The sequence below is a fragment of the Falco biarmicus genome, chromosome 1, assembly GCF_023638135.1.
Source record: "Falco biarmicus isolate bFalBia1 chromosome 1, bFalBia1.pri, whole genome shotgun sequence".
In the NCBI taxonomy this organism is placed as follows: Eukaryota; Metazoa; Chordata; class Aves; order Falconiformes; family Falconidae; genus Falco; species Falco biarmicus.
Window position 1 is genome coordinate 36723926 of NC_079288.1, and position 16949 is coordinate 36740874.

General features: G+C 56.6%; 1 protein-coding gene across 4 annotated transcripts in view; it reads left to right on the forward strand.

Moving 5' to 3' along the window:
- Positions 1–3948: 3948 nt before the first annotated feature.
- SRRM4 (serine/arginine repetitive matrix 4) overlaps positions 3949–16949 on the forward strand; it is a 50086-nt gene continuing 37085 nt past the window's right edge. For 2 of the 4 annotated variants that reach the window (XM_056326603.1, XM_056326604.1), the window contains exon 1: positions 3949–4156. In XM_056326603.1, the coding sequence (XP_056182578.1) occupies positions 4026–4156 (131 nt within the window). In that variant the 5' untranslated portion in view covers positions 3949–4025. The remainder of the gene's footprint in view (positions 4157–16949) is intronic. The other 2 variants (XM_056326602.1, XM_056326605.1) reach the window with 1 other exon arrangement.

Here is a 16949-nt window from a genome sequence, read left to right on the forward strand (position 1 = left end):
GGCACTCAGAGCCTTTGTTTATTGACTCTTGAGTGATAATGAATACTTCCAAAGATAATTATTGATTTTCTGCATTTGCAGTAAACCTGTTTGGCTGGGGAATGGGTGGAGCGGCACACGCCAGCTCTGCGTGGAGGTGGGAATGGGGCAGTTTGGGCAAAACCAGGCTCCGGCTCTTCCCGCCAGCTGCAAGCCAAATAAGAAAAAAAACCCCAACGACCAGCCTCAACATTGATAGTAAAATATCTGTGCAGCTCCAGGACAAACCCAGCTTTCTTCTCTCTACTAGGGGAAACAGATTAAATTTTAATCCTAGTTAAACACATTTTCTCCTTTCCCTCCCCTCGGGTACCTATTGAGCACACAAAGCTTCTCCCCGCTGATCACTTCTTCCCTTGGCCCCAAAACTCGTCCTCCTTGACAGCGGCTGAACACCCACAGCAAGTGTTCACCCAGAGCAGGGACCGCTCTCTTTTCTCCATCACCCCCAGAATCAAAGCCGGGGGGTGGGAGCGGATGGGGACATCGGACCCTTTAAACGTGGGAGAGGATAAAGCAGGAGAAGGCAGGGCTGGGGGTCCTGAGCATCCCCGCCTACCTCTGAGCCAGGTAGGTCCCTCTCAGGTTTCCCAGGGGGGTTCAGGCCCCAGAAGGGGGGGTTGTGGGTTGAGGGGGTGCTGGGTGTCTAATTGTGTGGTGCGGGCGGTTACAGGGCTGTGGAACGGGGCAAAGCTGGTGGTGCTGGGGGCCCGGCAGCCTTGTTTGCAGCCCCCCTGTGCAGGGTGGGGGAAGCACAGGCTCAGCCCTTTGTGTCATTAAAAAAAACCAACACCAAATCACGGAAGAAGAGCTCTCTAAGAAAGAGGGGCTTTTTTGTTTGTTTTTTTTTGTGGGGATTTTGTTGTGGGTTTTTTGGTTGGGTTGGGGTTTTTTTTTGCTTTGCAGGAAATCGTGCAGCTATCCTCCAAGTCCTAGTTTCCCTCTTCCCATCCCAGGACTCACTCTCTTTGCTACGGTTCCTTGCACCCGTTCGGGTGCAAGCATTGGAACCTGGCAGAGCCCCACGTTATCACTGGGGCTGTAAATAACCCGGCATAGCATTTATTGCAGTGCCCACAGGGAGAGGAGCTGCCGGCCGCATGCTGCTGGCAGACAGCAGGCCCACAGGGTGGCCAGCATCTGCTGGGGCTCTGAGGATGCTGTTTCCAGAGTATGGCCGTGACCACCCCGAGGGCTCGGGGCAGGGAGGGCAGGGGGGCTCCCTCTGCCCCATGGCACCAGCCCCAGGGCTCCTCACAGGGGGCTCAGGTTTGGGCAAGCATTGGCAATGCCACGGGCTAATAGATATGCTAGAAATGTATGGTATCACTTCTGCTTATGATATAGTGCTTTTTCTGGGTATCTTGTAATGCTTTTTCAGGCTGTTTATTTATGAGACAATTTATTACAGCGCAGTTATTCTATAGCAGGGAAGTCTATTCCTAGGAGCCTCCGTTAACTGAGCCAATTGCTTAATTGGCTCACTGATGTTTCCACAAGGTATGCCAGGAGAGAGGGTTCTTGTTGTAATGATCACATCCTTCCTCCTGCCCACACGCCACCCGTGCTGCTAATTTAATAGTGAAAACATTTATTATTCCTTTTATTTGGTAGTTAACGTTCGGGTGTTCAGAGCTGTTCCACGATTGATGGTGGAAGGGGGTGAAAAGCCCTGGGGTGCACTGAGGACCCCAGCTGCAGCTCAGGGTGGTCAAAGTCCTCCGGCAGAGCCCAGGGAGATGCAAGGGCTGATGCTTTGCAGGGTGTTTGGTTAATGAGCCACAAGCAGAGGGCTGGGCTGACCATGCCGGCAGGGCTCCTGCCTAACCCTGACCCTGTGTTTGGGTCACTTGCCAACAAAACAGAGCAAGACCAGGGCACGTGCGTACTTGTACCTGATCTCTCTTTGATGAGTTTAATGTGCTCGGAAGGGAATCGGGCTCCTAATGAATAGGCTGTTATGGGAAAGGCTGGAAGGGCCAGAGGAAATCCAAGCTGGGATTTGCTTGGGTGGTGAGCGCCTGTCCCTGCCCATCTGCAGGAGAAGGGCGATGGGGGGGTGGGTGAGGGCTCCTGCTGGTGGGTGCTTGCTGTGTCTGCTATGGGTGCTGTCTGCACCCTCCCCCAGCTGTGCTTCTGCAGCGTGGCTACTCTAGACCTCCCAAGCCCCTTTCCCTGTTCCTTCTGTTCTGTCCTGCCATTTGCTAGCCGTGGCAGTCCCTGGAGGGTCCCCACTCCGACATCTCCTGTCCATGGCATGTGCAATGTGCCCTGGGCTAGAGCAGGGCTGTAGCTCACCGCTGGCCTTTCCCGAGCCGAGCACAGTGCCTGTCGCCTCTGCGTGGTGTCCCGGGGGGAGCAGCCTCCCAGCGAGCATCTCTGCCGTGCATGAATGTCGTCCTTTCCTATCAGGCTTTTTAGGCAATGTCTGGCAGAGCTGACAGCATTTCTATAAAGCCCTGCTGGCTCCATGCCTGCTCCCACTGCTGCCACTTCCCCAGCATCCGTCTCCAGCCGTTCGTGGCCTCGCAGCACAAAGGCCGCCGCTGCCGGCCAGCGCGTGCCACCGAGGCTCTTGCTTTGCAGCTCTTGGCTTGGGGATGCAGCTCAGGGCTGCCTGCCCCCAGGTACCAGCGGGGCAGAACCCTGGCAGTGGGAGAAGAAAGCAAAAAGGGAAGGAGGAGTTCGACAGACAATGCTGTCAGAATGAGCCTTCTGCTAATTTTGCATTTATTGCAAGAAAGCGATTAAGTTTCTCCGTGATTTCCATTCTTTCTCAGCTCCCACCACCTATTGTTCCTGGCTCCATTATCCCCCCGTTGCTTACATAAATGTATCATGCGGGTTTCCAAGGCACAATAGAGAGAGTCTCATTCATCCAAGGTCACCAGCTTTTACTTGCGCTTCAAAGCCTCTAGTAGAAGGATTTTCTCCTAAAGACGTTTTTATTGTACTCGGTGCAGAGGCTAAGGGAAATCGCACCGCTGCACTTGTGCTGCCCCAGCCTTTCCCTCTCCTTCCTCATGTGCTTGGTCCTGGCAGGTCAAATCCTGCCCTGGAAGGTGAGGAACTGTTTTCTGAGCTGGTTGGGACCCCACTGCAGGGTTTCCCAGCCTGCTGCTGCCCAACCCCACTGCTGGGGCCAAGAAACAGCGTGCCCCGTCCCTCCACTCCAGCAGTGCCTGTTAAATGGAAAGGGGGGGGAAGAAGGGGTTTCTTCCCAAATTTCCTCCCCATATGGATCTCAGTATGGACCAGTTACAGAGAGGTCTCCATGGCCTCCTGCTGCTTTCTCCCTCGGCCATCCCAGCTGGTACTCTAGGCTCTCCCTCCGCCTTGCCCTGGGCCAGCAGCCGGGACTGGGCAAACACAGAAGCCCCCAGCAGCCTGTGTTGGGGGTCAGAGGGCTTGTGGGGGCCCAGGCTGGTGCTCTGCCCTGGGGGGGTTGTGCCTCGCAAAGGGCAAGGCATGGGGGTGCCCGCGGCCCCGCAGCGAGCTCAGGTGGCTCCGCGGCTGGGGAAGGTGATGGCGGGGATGGAGCACGAGGGGTCCTGGGGGCTGAAGACCCCGGGGAGGGACGGGGTCTGTCAGCACGGGCGGCACACCTGCCCGGAGGGTCCTGGCCCCCCCGAACCGGCTGCTGCGGGGCGACCAGCCGGTGTTTCCCACGGGGGGAAGAGTGAATCCAGCCCGAGGAGGGCGGCCAGGACCCCCGCGGAGCTGCCCTGCTGCCGCCGGCCGGGCTCGCCGCGGCCCCGGGCGCCGCCGCCGCGGGAGGCGGTACCAGGGAGGGGTCGGCGGCGGGGCCCGGCCCCTCTCCCCGCCTCGCCGGCACAAAACGGGAGGCGGGGGCGGCCGGGCCGCACAGCTCCCCGCCAGCCGGGGCAGCGGCGGGCCGGGCTGCCGGCAGCGAGCGGGGCGGGCGGGGATGTAGCGCTCAGCACCGCGGAGAGCGGCGGGGCCCGGGGGCCGGGCGGGCGGGGGCCATGGCCAGCGTGCAGCAGGGCGAGAAGCAGCTCTTCGAGAAGTTCTGGCGAGGCACCTTCAAAGCCGTTGCCACCCCACGACCCGAGAGCATCATTGTGGCCAGCATCACGGCCCGCAAGCCGCTGTCCAGGTAAGGGCTGCTGGCGTACGGGCGGTGGGCTCAGGGACACCCCCGGATCCCACCTCCGGCTGAGGGTTGTACCACCCTGAGCCTTCTCCCCACCCTCACTGAGTACCCCCCGTTAGGAGGGTCTGCAGTGTCTCCTCCTCCTGCCCCCAGTGAGAAGCTGGGGGACCTGGGGTGACTGGGGGGGTGGGGGGTGGCTGGGCCCCCTCCCTAGGCAGGTGCTGTGCTGGAGGGGAGCAGGCTCGGGAAACTTTGGCTTGGTGGTGCTTGAAGCGTGGAAGCTGGCTGCCCCCCGAGGGGAACAGTGTGGGCTCCTGGAAAGCTCTAGCTAGGGCTCGGGGGTGGGGGTGGGGGGTGGGGGGGAGGCGGGCAGTGGTGGGGGTCATCAACCAGTAAGTGTAGCCACCTCCATCACTGCTCTGCAGACCCCTGGGCTGTGTTGTTCTGCTGGTCGTCTGGTCTCTGCATCGCTCCTTCACCAGGCACCCTTGGGAAGGCGATGCCTGGGGAAGGGAGCAGTGCAGTGGGGGAGCTAATGCACCCCAGGGCCATGCAGCCCGGAGGCTCTGGCTGCCCAAGGACTGGGACAGCTCTGCAGCTGGTGTCCCCCAGCTCCCAAAGCTGAGCAGTCTCATCTTGGCACATCTGGTGCCTGCCTGCCCTGTCCCCCTGCTCCCGGGGAGGCCAGTGTCCCCAAGATTGCCAGAGGCAAAGCAATGGCCAAAACCTGTGAAATGGGGTGAGGGGGCTGCTTGTACCCACCGAGCCGCTCAGCTGGGCTGTCGCATGGGCAAGGATCTGTGCGGCTTCCCCACAACAATCCGCTCTCTAATTTAGACCAGTTTGATTTTGCTGTCTCAATATTGGTTAAAAATATCCTCTTGACACTGTTTTTATAAGGAAAGGAGGGTTTTGCTGGTTCTCCTCTCTCTTTGCTCTGTATTTCCACTGCTGGCTGCTCCCCATCTGGTGTGGGGAAAACACCAAAGTTTCATGAAAGTGATGGGTCTGTAGAGGAGAGGGGCTTGATCTGCGGCGGGCTGGGTGTCAGGGGTCCAGCCTGGACTAAAAAGCAGAGAGCTCACAGGGAGCGAGCTGTTCCGGCTGCCTCCCATGCCAGCAAAGGCTGTGAGCCACAGCGGTGATGGGGACGGGGGTCCTGCTGCTCATGAATGGGGGTTCCGCCGCTCATGCGATGTGGGGGTCACTTCTGCCCCTGCAGCCCAGCTGCCCGAGTATGAATTCTTCTGATCTCTCCAATTGCCATTAGTCAGGGTAGGAAACTGGGAAAGGCACGGCTTAGGCTTCCAAAGGAGAATATCGCTTCCACGGGCTTCAGCTTTGTGGGGGAGAGGAACCACCATGCCTTTCTCCTCCTCTGTGTTGGGCTACAGTGGATACCCGAAGGGGCTGTCAGCGGGCTGGGTGCTGGCTCACACACACTCTCTCCAGCCTGAATGTGCCGGAGTGAGCCGTGCTGCTTGAATATCTCACGGTGGGAGATGTAATATGGCAACAAATTAGGGCACGGGGGAAATACAGCAGGCCTGAGGACCAGGAATGATGCAGGGCTCTAAACAGCAAGTTGGATTGCCATGGACATCCTGGTTGGGCTGAGCATCACAGCTCGGGGCGTTTGCAGCTCCATTAAAAAGTTAACGAACGCGCGTGCCTCTCCATTTCGCTGGCAATGCCAGCTCTGGTAGGAGAAGAACTGTCTGTGTAGGGGTCAGGAGCTCTCGGCACATGGCAAACCGGACCTGTCAGCTCAGCTTTGCTGCATTTTGCGCCTTGGCACTGGCAGATCCTGCACAACAGGGTCCCCAAGCCGGGATGTGGTCCGTGCAGCTGGGCGTGATGCTGCCAGGTCCCTGTGTCGGTGCAGCCCAGCTCCTTTTGTCTCCTCGCAGCGTGTGCCACCAGTCAGGGCCAGGGGATATTCCCCACGGTGCTGCCATCTGCACCGCAGCCACTGCTACAGGTGTTGAGCGGGATCAGCCCCAGCAGGGCTCTCCCTGGGGTCTGGGGGGCCCTTGCTGCACTCGCCCCTGCCCCTGTGCCACGGAGGGGCCGCTCGGGGGGCTGAAGCCAAATGCTGGGGGAGAAGAGACACCGTGGTCCCTGGCTCCTCTCATCAGGGCTACCAGCTCGGCTTGCACCACGCAGGACACTGCAGGGAGCCAGAGGCTGCTGTCCTGGTAGGATCACACCTATGAGATGCCAGATCTCACATCCCCAGGGGCCTTGCAGCAGGTCCCCTTTGGAGTGCACAGCCATGTCCCCAGCACCCTGAGCCTCCACCATGGCCAGAGCCAGAGCTGGCTCCTGCTCCTCAGCTGTGGGGAGAACGGCCCCAGGGCTTGCAGCAGCTCCTCTTGCAGCCGTCTCAGTGCCCGGCTCTGCTCTGGGTTTGTTTTTTCTGAAGGTTTTGATGTGTTGCTGCTCAGATCGGCCTTTCTTCCCTGACAATACTCCCAGCTAATTTAAGAGCAAATGACTGTGGTGCCAGCGAGCAGGAAATGGGGAGACCAGTTAGCCAAATGAAAAATTAAGATGACCATCTGGATTTCTGTTTTCTCCCACACTTGACAGCTGGTCCTCTGCAAACACTGCAGATCTCTGCCCTGGATCCAGCCCCACGCTTCCCACAGCAGTGGAGGTGATGGCATAGTTTCTGGGCCAGCACTGCCCATCTCTCCAACAGTTTTGCTGGCTGAGCCTGTGCCCTCGTGGAGCTCAGCTGTGGCATAGGGGTCCTGCTGGGAGCTCCCACAGTGGGCATAGCCCATATCCATCCCTTCAGGGTGCCCTGGGCATGGCTAAGGGCTCTATCCTGCATCCTTGTGGGGCAGCAGTGGGGTTCCCCAGGCCAGAAGGTGATTTTTTACTTTTTTCCATTTTCCCCCCACTTCTAGCTGGCTCTGCCCTGTACCCCACCCCTCGCCACCACCTTGCTGCTGGTCTTGGAGATAAAGCCTCTTCCATCTAAATTCTCATCAAGCTCTCTGGGAGGTTTGGAGGGTTAAATCTCTGCTAAACCCATGGCTCATCCTGGAACAAAAGAATACATTAATCTTTTCCCTCCTGGTCCTGCTGGGGCTGGGGGGGGCGGGGGGGGGGGGGGGGCGCATGTACTCTGTCCCCTGACACAGCTTTGCACCCAGAGCAGGGCTCTGCCAAAGTAAATGGATTATTGACCAGTTTGCAGCATGAAAGGAAAAAGCGAGGTGATGGGGAAAGGGGCTTTTCCAATTAACCTTTCCCCAGCAGGGCTTGGTGGGGCTTTGTCGTGCAGTCCGGGGCTGTGCTTTTGCAGCTGGGGATGAGGGACTCGGTGGTATGGGGAGGCTGGGTTGGGGCTGCCCTCGTGCTTGCATTTGCAAGCAGGTTTCTCCCGTGCATGCAATATTCCAGGGTGGGATTTGAGGAGTCTGTGCGCCCAGTGGGCTGGGGATGGATAGGATGAGGGACAGGGTCCCCCACCCTGCCCCAAGCCCCTCTGCTGAGCCAGGGTGCCCTCGCTCCCTCTCGCTGGTCCATAAGGGTGCTGCAAGGCCCCCCTGTGAGGGGCTTCAGCTCTTGTGACTAGAAAATGCTCTTTAAACCTCCCATGACAAGGTGCCATCAGTCTCTGCCCAGCCTGTGGGCATGGGCATTACTGCCACATTGTAGCCTCGGCCCCACAGCGGGGATCCCCTTTCCCCCCTCTTGGCTGGGCTTTTGCCTGCATCTCTTCCCTGGCCATGACCTCAGCCACAGCGCGGCGGCTGGGAGCCCCTTCGCTTGGCAGCCTACCTTCTCCCAGTGCTGCTGCATATTTCATCAGCACCTTTCTGCTGGGGAACCTGTGGCTGTCGGGGACAACCAGGCTGGGAGATGCTCCAGGGTGCCCCTGGGACCCGGAGCTGGTGGCAGTCCAGGGGCTTGCAGGGTGCTTTTGGGGGTGTTTGGGTTCCCTGTTCGCACACCCCCAGCCACAGCATTGTGGCTGAAACTCAGCCAAAATCCACTTCTAAGTGAAAAGCAAGCTCCTGGGGCAGCCGGTGATGTCGGGTGAGCACCAGCAGTGCTGGGGGAAAGGAGGTTCCTGCTACCCTCACTGCCAGATGGTCTAAGTGGGTCACATCAGGGCAGCGCAGGGGATTTGTGCTTTAACCCTTAATCCCCTGGGATGCACGGTGCATGGAGGGGGAGGCAGGAGTGTGTTGCTGAAGTGGGATTAAGTGCAGTTTCACTGCCTGCTTTGCTATCGTGGATCATCTCAATAGACGGATCTGGGCAGTGCTGCTGCAAACCCGCTGGGGCAAGGGTGGCAGTGTGTGTCCACCGGCTATGCTGGGACCAAGCAGGAACAGCCATCGTGCTTCAGTGCCAGGGGGTCACAGTACCCTCAGTGGGGGCAGAAGGTGGCTGCAATTCCCCCCCCCCCCCCCCAGCCTTTGCAGTGATTTATGGCCCAGCAGCGAGTCCCTGATGGACTGCAGACCAGCTATCCCCCATCCCAACCTCTGGCTTCCTGGCTACATCTTGGTGGCCCTGATTCCCACTCATCCCCAGCGGGCTGGCAGCCCTTGGGTATCAGTGTCAGGGTGTGCTGCTGGGGAGGGAGCACGCGCTGGCAGTCCTGCTGTGCTGATGGCCCCCCACTCCCGTTAATCCTCCCGCTTGTTGGTCGGGCATCTGCTCTGCGGGAGGAGGCGGCGGCAGGGCCGGCTGCGCCAGCCGCCTGGCTGCCATCTGCTCCCCTCCTGCTCCCAACGAGCCCAAGTGCTAATGAGCCTGTGGCCCCAGCCCAAGCGGGGGGAGAAGGGCTTAAAAAGAAAAGCAGAGGGGGAGAAGAAAAGCCCCTTCCTCAGAGGGGCTGTCAATAGGGAGGCTTTTGTCTGTCCCTGCCCTCCGGCTCCAGCTGGACGCTGTGGAAGCCGGGAGAACTAATTAGGTAGCTCGGGAGCTGCTGGGAGGCTGGGGGTGGCTGAGCAAGGGGAAGAGCTGAGGATGCCCACAAGACCCCCTCGCTGCTGCTTGTAGAGCCTTCATCATCGTCATCATCCTTTCCCCCAGCCCCATCTATTCGTTTCTCCACTGGACTGGTGCTGGAGACTGTATCCCTGCTAGCCTCCCTGCTGGGGTGGGGGACAGCTCTGTCCCCAGAGCGGTGGTCCCATCAGTGTGCCAGGGAGGTTCCTGCCAGGGTTGGGTGGGATGCAGCGAGTGCCAGGTGGCACGGCTGGGCTCAGCACCCATGGGTGCTTTAGCTAGGCATGCTGTGCCCCAGCATGCAAGGATGTACAGGCACATAAGGAACGAGGGAAAGGGCCTTTGGAAGCCCCTGTACCAAACCCAAGTTCATGGACTGGGCTTTCTTAGAGCCACTGGGGTACCCCCAAAGGTGCTGCATCTCCCCACTGTGCCCATGCTGCGGTCATGTGGGGTTTTGTCATCTTCACCTAAAAGCTCCCAAAAGTGGCCACAGGGCTGAAGGTTGTCCCCAGACCAGCACCACAGAGGACTGGAAACTAGAAGGGCAGGGGGAAACGTTGTAGGCCCCAGGTCTGAAGATGCTGCAGGGGCTCAGCTGTGGATGCCAGATTTGTGAGCACAGCCCTGGCCGCTGGGTCCAGCGCCTTGGGGGGCTGCACTTGGGGGGCTGTGGGGTCCCCTCCCTGCCAGGCTCAGGACTGTCCCAGCACTTGGATGAGGCTGTTTCACAGAGGAGCTGAAGTGCAGAGCAACAGGCAAGAGCAAAATGTGGCAGTTTAGGGTCTTGTGGGGCCGGGACCATCCCTGCCCAGCTCAGGCCAGCCTCCATCCCTGCTTGCCTCCTGTCCCCGGCAAGGCAGGAGAGCAGGGCTCTGAAACCCCATGCACTCATTCACATCCTCCCTTGATGTCCAACTAATAAATATTTAGGGCTGTGAGGCCTTAAATAATAAAAAGCAGGGATGACCCTGATGCTAGGGGTTGCTAAGGAGCTTCTGCACACCACTGGGTCCTGTGGCCACTCTTGTCTCCTTGCTGTCACCATCCTGCCTCCACCACCCGGGGCAGCCCATCCTGCTGCAGTTTGTCCCCAGTAAGGGGCTCTGCAGACCCTGCTCTTGCTGCATGGGGGGAGTCCCAGGATTGGGAGATTTCTCCTTTGTGAGGGCCATGGCTGGAGCTGAGCCCTTCTCTGCTCAGCCCCATTACTATCCCTTCCTGCATCTCTGGATCTGGTGGCTGGACCTTTCCATGCATCCATTTTTCTATAAGATGAACTTATCAAATGCAAACCCCGCATCACTGAAATGCAATAATTTCATGCATGACCACCCTTTCCTTTTCTCTCTCTCTTTTTTTTTTTTTTTTTCCCTCCTTTTCTCCCTGCGGCCACTGAAACCTCTTCATCGTTGCAAAGCCTGACCCAGGCCAACAAATCCCACCTGCATTAAAGCCATGCAACACTTCGCAGGATGCTGGGTGCTGCAAAACTGGCTTCTCCATCAGCCACTCAAGCCGAAAGCGCTGACGAACACTGGGAGTTTAAAAATAGCAGATTTTTTCACATGCAGCGGGAGCACTTTCCCTGCCAGTGCAGTGGGAACTGCAGGAAGGGCTTAAAAAAAAAAAAAAAAAAAAGGTGGGGAAAAAAGATCACTTTAAAACTTTGTTGGTATTTCAGGCCAGCTGAGATGGATGCCCAGTCTGGAAGCAGGGAGGTTGGGGCTAACCGCTTCACTGATGACCTGTTTAACACTTCATGTTTAATTTATGTCTTGTAATTAAAGAAGAAACAGCTGCTTCTGCCACCCAGCCCCAGCCAGGGGCTTTGCGGGGGGTGGGGGTGGGGAGAGGTGGAAGTTGGGGGCACTGGGGAAGGCATCTCCTCATTTGTGCCGAGTGGGTGCTTGGGTGGGCAGAGGGGTCACAGGCAGCGTGGGCAGGGTCCTGCTGTCTGTGGGGTTGCTCTGCTCTCTGCTCCCATCCCTGGGGGCAGGGGAGGCTGAGACGTGCTGGCAGAGGCTGTAAAGACTTTCACGCTGTTGGATTCTGGGGTTGGGGTCAGATGCCCATCTTGCGTGCAGGTGGCTGAAAATGCTCCGAGACCCACAGGGCATGATGAGAAAAGGGGTTTTCTCTGCCACTAACACCAAATTCCAGCAGCGAGGTAACTTGACGGTACTTTGGTAATGGGCTGGTCGTATTGAATTTGTCTCTGAGCCCATGTGTGCTAGGGAGTGTATGTGTTGGGGTACGACCAGAATAGAGCGGGGTGAGAGGCTGTGATTTTAGCTACATTATTGTCAGGATGAAGAATTAGCTATTGCCCAGCAAGAGAAATATTTTTGCATTAAGTGAGATTTCACAGTTAAAGACCACCTGCTGAATTAATCTGTGGGTCAGCTGGAGCTGCTGTATAACCAACTGCCTGCCAAAGCAGTGCATACATATCACCAATGTATAATAGCATATAAATATATCATAACTTATTCTCCACCGCTCCATTGTCTGCAGCCAGCAGAGCAGCCCTCCTCTGGCAGAGTGGCCGTGGCCATGGCCATGGGGAAGGCAGTTAGGGCTTTGGGCTGACTTACCTCTGAGGTTGGTGGCTTAATTCTGGGAACCTATTGCCTGTAAAGCATTTGCCCCATTCAAATCCCCCCTGCTTTGATCAGAACCCAGCCAGGTTTGTTATGATGAGGAGAAGCAAGACAAGCGGGTTCAGCGCTGCTTCTTCCAAGGGATGATGTTTTTATCTGCCAAAAAACTCCAAGATAGCACCGTGCAGGAAAAAAAGCAACCCAAAGCAACTCGGTGCCCGTGTTTCCCCTGCTGCGTGGGGCAGGCTCCGTGGTTATCTGTCTGCCGCAGCCATCCGCCCCATCACTGCCTTTGTCCGCCCATCAGCCACGCGTTGGCCGAGTTAATAATGAAGGGCGATGGTGCCGGGCCACCGGAGCGGAGCGGCAGGCGGACAATGCGCGCTGGGGAGAGGGGGGTGCAGTGGGGTCTGGGTGGGCACTGCCGGCAGAGGAGGAACAGAAGGAGCTGCTGTTCATCACTGAGACTGGGCGTTTTGCAGCCTGACCTGCCGGGGTGCACGGACTGATGGCCCTAATCAAGGAGGCTGTGCCTCCTAATCGAGGATGGATGTGACCTCCTCTGGCCCAGTGTCCCTGGACCCTTGCTGCCCAGGGGGTCCCTGTGCAGTGTTGAGCTCGGCAGGACACAGGACATGTTGGCTGCACCTTCCCCCTGGATCCCAGGGCATTGCCAGACGTAGGGACTCGGTGGCCTGTTCTGTCCGATAGCTGGAGAAGTTGTTGGCACAATTTTGGACTGGTCCTTATGCTCTGCCAAACATTTCCCAGGTATAGTTCAGGAGCCATTGCAAGTAAAGGATGTATTTTGGATATTTTGGAGGGTTTGGGGGATGTTTTGGAGAGTCCAGGCTAGCAGATGCAACCGTTTCATGCTCCAGGCACATCCCTGCCCTCGGGTGTGCTGGAGCCATGTGGCTGTGCCCGGTGGCCAGGCCCCCAACCCCACCCTTGCTGTGAGCATGGAGCAACTCAGCACCCCTAGGGAAAGAGCTAAAGGCACACCACCAGCAGCATGTGCCAGCAGCAGGTTTGGCTCCCAGTATTTATTGCCTTGTGGCAGTGGTTACTACCACATTGCCCTTGGGGGCTCCCCAGAACCCATCCCTACAAGGATGCAGGTCATCAGCGTGGGAGCTGCCACCACGGAGGTGGGTGGGTTAATTTTGCAGTGGAGGCTTGTGGGCCAAAGAGCTGGCTGCTGGCTCTGCTGGGCTGCGAATGCCACCGAAGGCAAATTCATCCCTGATTAATGAAAACTGAAAAGCAGGATCCCAAGGACCCGCAGCTCGCCTGCTCCCTCCCCACCATGGGCTGTTGCTGCCAACCCTCACTCTGTGCTGCTGCCAGGTTTGTCCTGCACAGGGCAGAGGACACGGCGGGTCTCACCTTGCCTTTCCACAGCAGGAAAGCAGGCAGCGAAGCCTGTGGCCACAGCCTGCACCCTGCCTGCAGAGCCAGCACTGGGACACGGCCACCGCCCTGCTCCCCCTGCTCGCCCTCCCCACCGCATTGGTATTGATTTGACCTGAACTCCCTTTAACGTGCTGTGATTTCTTTCAATTAAGCTTTGAGTGAAGCCTCTGTGGCGTTCAATAGAGCCAGCCCCAGCATGGTGCCTAGACCAGGGCAGTCCAGAGGGAGATGCTTGGGGATGCTCCTGCATCCCTGACAAGAGCATCCCTCTGTGTCTTACTTTCCCCATGTCCCATGAGGATAATCCCACTGCTTAAAGATTGCTTCTTGTCCCCCTCTGCATTTCCTTGCTCTTTCCATCCCCTGGACTGGTGGCTTTGCTACCACAACCCTTAGGACAGATTTGCCACATCATTGTCTGGTTCACCTTCCTAATGTAGACGAGTGCCAGACCCACATGGTCCCCCCTGCTCTGCGCAGACGCGGCCCCACTTCCAATCAGACATGAACTGAACCTGAGCAACCCTCATCTTCCCATCCCCAGCAAAGCCGCCTTGCTTTCCCCTTTCTCCTTTGTGGTTGTCGTCTCCTCAGGGATGTACTTAGCTGAGTTGGAGCTTGGTGTCACATTGTTTCCGGCAAACTAATGGGCAGAGTGCTTGTTTTCAGAGATTGTATAGAGCAGAAATCCCTGCCCTTCATCTCCAGCTGCAATTACCGAAGCTGAGTTGATGCAGTTGATGGTAATAGGATGGTAACACTGTCTGAATTTGTATTTAATGCTGATTCCAAGGGTCTATAATTTTCATCAGCACCACATGACTTTTTATAGAACAGAAAAATGTGAGAGCAGTTAATGAGCTGTAATTCTGGAGAGCTTCTGCCTTGATTGGGACTAATTATTTTCTTTATAAAAATAATTAACAATCCACACAACCTATGGAGTGAAAGGCATGTGGCATTAATTAAACCATGCAGTTTTTTCAGCGCACCTTTATCTCCTGTTTCCCAGCACACCCTGGACAGACGGTCGCGTTGCACTGTGGAAAGCCAAGCTGGACACAAGCTTGCATCGGGGCGAGGGCTCTTGCAGGTCAAAAAGGGCAGGTCCTGAGTGAGGGGGCTGCATCCAGATCCCACCTTCACAGCCTCCTAGCCCTGCATGTACCATAAAAATCCTCATTTGGGTAGGAAAGGCTGTTTTGGTTAGAATAAGGTGATGGTTTTCATGTGTGGGCTATCTGTGATGTGTGTGGAGGGGACAATTGGGGTGCCTCTGCTGTTGCAGCAGAAGAGCAGCCAGCAGGACCAGGGGGGTGGGCACAGGGGTCTGCACTGGGTGCTGTCACTTGCCGTGAGACATCAGAATGTTGAGATGGCTGCTTTGCACAGGCCAAGCCCTCGTCCTCCAGCGCTCTGAGATTCCGGGATGAGTCCCAGCTGAATGTGTCCCAGCATCGATAGCGTGCGAGTCTGTGCGTGTTTAGACACACACTTACATAATATATAATTGTTAACAAAACTAATTCCTCTATTTTCCTGGAGGTATTCTGAGAACTAATGAATATATTTGCATAATCTTGATTTTGTTTATGAATAATTCTGGATTATCTGAATGTGAATAGCACCGGGGCTTTGTCGTTCTAGATTGCCTTTCAGCTCAGGATAGCAAAGCATTTTACAAATATTAGTTCAGCCTCACAAATCCGGGCAAGCAATAAAATTATTATTACACCCAATTAAAGATGGATGTGCCAAAAAGCGAAATGATTCTATCCAGCCCTTCCTGGCAGGGTGTTCCACACGGCCCAGGAGCCCATGGACCCACCTGCATCCTCCAAACCTTCTCCCTAGGGAGCAGCAAGACGACAAATATCTCCCCTTTCTTTTTTGGATGATTTAAAACAATGTTCAGAGTTGCAGGGTGGTGTGAATAGTTGGGGACAAGACCTGGCAGTGGAGAGGGAGGTTTCTTTCTGGCTTTGACCTCCAAAGAGCCCTGGGTGCTGCAGCACCGAGCACCTCAGTGCTCATCATGAGGCAGGGACAGCACAGCCATACCAACCTCTCCCTCCTTGGAGCACAGTGGGAGGAGAAAAGGCCCCGTCTTACCTCCCAGAAACTCTCCTTAACTTAAAACCCCCTCACCAGTCCTCCCTGGGCAGCTAGCAAGACCACTAAGGTGTTTCCCATGGGACCAGGGGTGTTATGAGGAAGGAGGATTGGAGTCAAACCAAACCCTCCCCACCCATGGAAGCTGCAATTCAGGAATTTCCCAGCTCAGCTGACATAGCAGATGCAATACAGGGAGACAAAGCGCGCTTCTCACCATAAAAACCCCCTGGCAGCATGTAGCAGGGGGGTTAAAGCCCACTTGCCCCCTCCCTTCCTGGGCTGGGAACTTTGCAGGCTTGTGTCTCCAGCAGGAGAAATCTGTTGCTGAATTCCCTTCCACAGGAGCTAATTGCTGCCCGAGGGGACACCTGCTCCTCGTGGCGCCACGTGGCCCTGGCAGTGTGGCCCTGGGCATCACGGTGGGATGGATGTTCAGGAGACAAGTCCCAGACAGGAGGGTGTCCAGGGACCCCCACTCACCTGACCCCCCAGGCAGACTGGCTGCTGCTCACAGGTGCACGGGGGGTTGGCAGAAAATGTTATCCTCAGCTCCTCTAAGTCTGGCAGCCCCACGGGGCAGAGTGGCACCAGCTCCGCCCTGCATGGGTGATGCCCCTGGACACCCAGGTTGGGGACACCTATTGGGATGCACCCGTGGGTCTGTCCTGGTAGGGCTTGAGCATTTTTTAACGTCAGAGTCATTTCAAGCTGAGCCCTTGACATTGCTGTTCACCAGCTGCAGGCAGGCTGGCATACCTGTGTCCTGGCACACAGGGTGGCTCAGGAGGTGGTTTATTAATGGGGTGCAGTGACCTGAGTGTCCCCGTCCCCAGCCTGGATCGATAGGGCAGCAGTCTTCCCTGTGCTCTCCCTGTCACCCAGAGTTGTTCCCAGGGCAGCTCCGCAGGCGGGTGGCAGCTGTGTGGACAGGTTGGTTTTCTGGAGTTATCTGAGTATTGGGACCTCCAATGTGTTTCCTCTCTTCTTTCAGTGGCAATTAAAAAAAAAAGCCAATTAAGGGAGAGGAGGAAAAAGCTTTATGTGAGCGGCAAAGGGAGCATTGCTGCTTCAAGTGAATCCTGCCGTCTCCTTGCTGCCTCCAACATGCCTTATTACTAATTCATTTTTAAAGTGATCTCAGCGCTCCCAGGAGCTCTGGGTAACTGTGTGCTTACAATCCCCTATTTGATTAAAATTTAAAGAGCTATGTTATCGGCAAATACACTATTTCACTGCTGTTCGCCATGCCAAACAGCATGGGGGTTTGAACAAAGGAGGGAATTGGCACATCACAGAGAGCACCCGTAATGACCAAGCACTGTGGATGTGGCATCCCATGGCCCAGCCCTGCCATTGCTTGGTGGCTTCCTCATTAAAGTGAGAGCCCAGGCCCACCAGGAGGATAGTGATCTCTAAAGATCCCAGATTAACATGTGCAAGGGACTGGAATCTTGAGTGCGAGCATGAGCATGGCCCCATCCATGGCAGCCAGCACTGAAGCAAGGTGCTGCTGCAGGGGCTGGGCTTGAACCTGGGGTGATGCAGTGGCACAGGGGACACTGGCGGGGGGGTGGGGGTGGTTGGCACTCTGAAGCCTGTCAGGTATGAAGGTACTCTCCAGCCTGACCACATTGCAGATAGTGGCAAAGTATTTTTTTTCTGGGACATCCTTCAGCTTGTTTTTT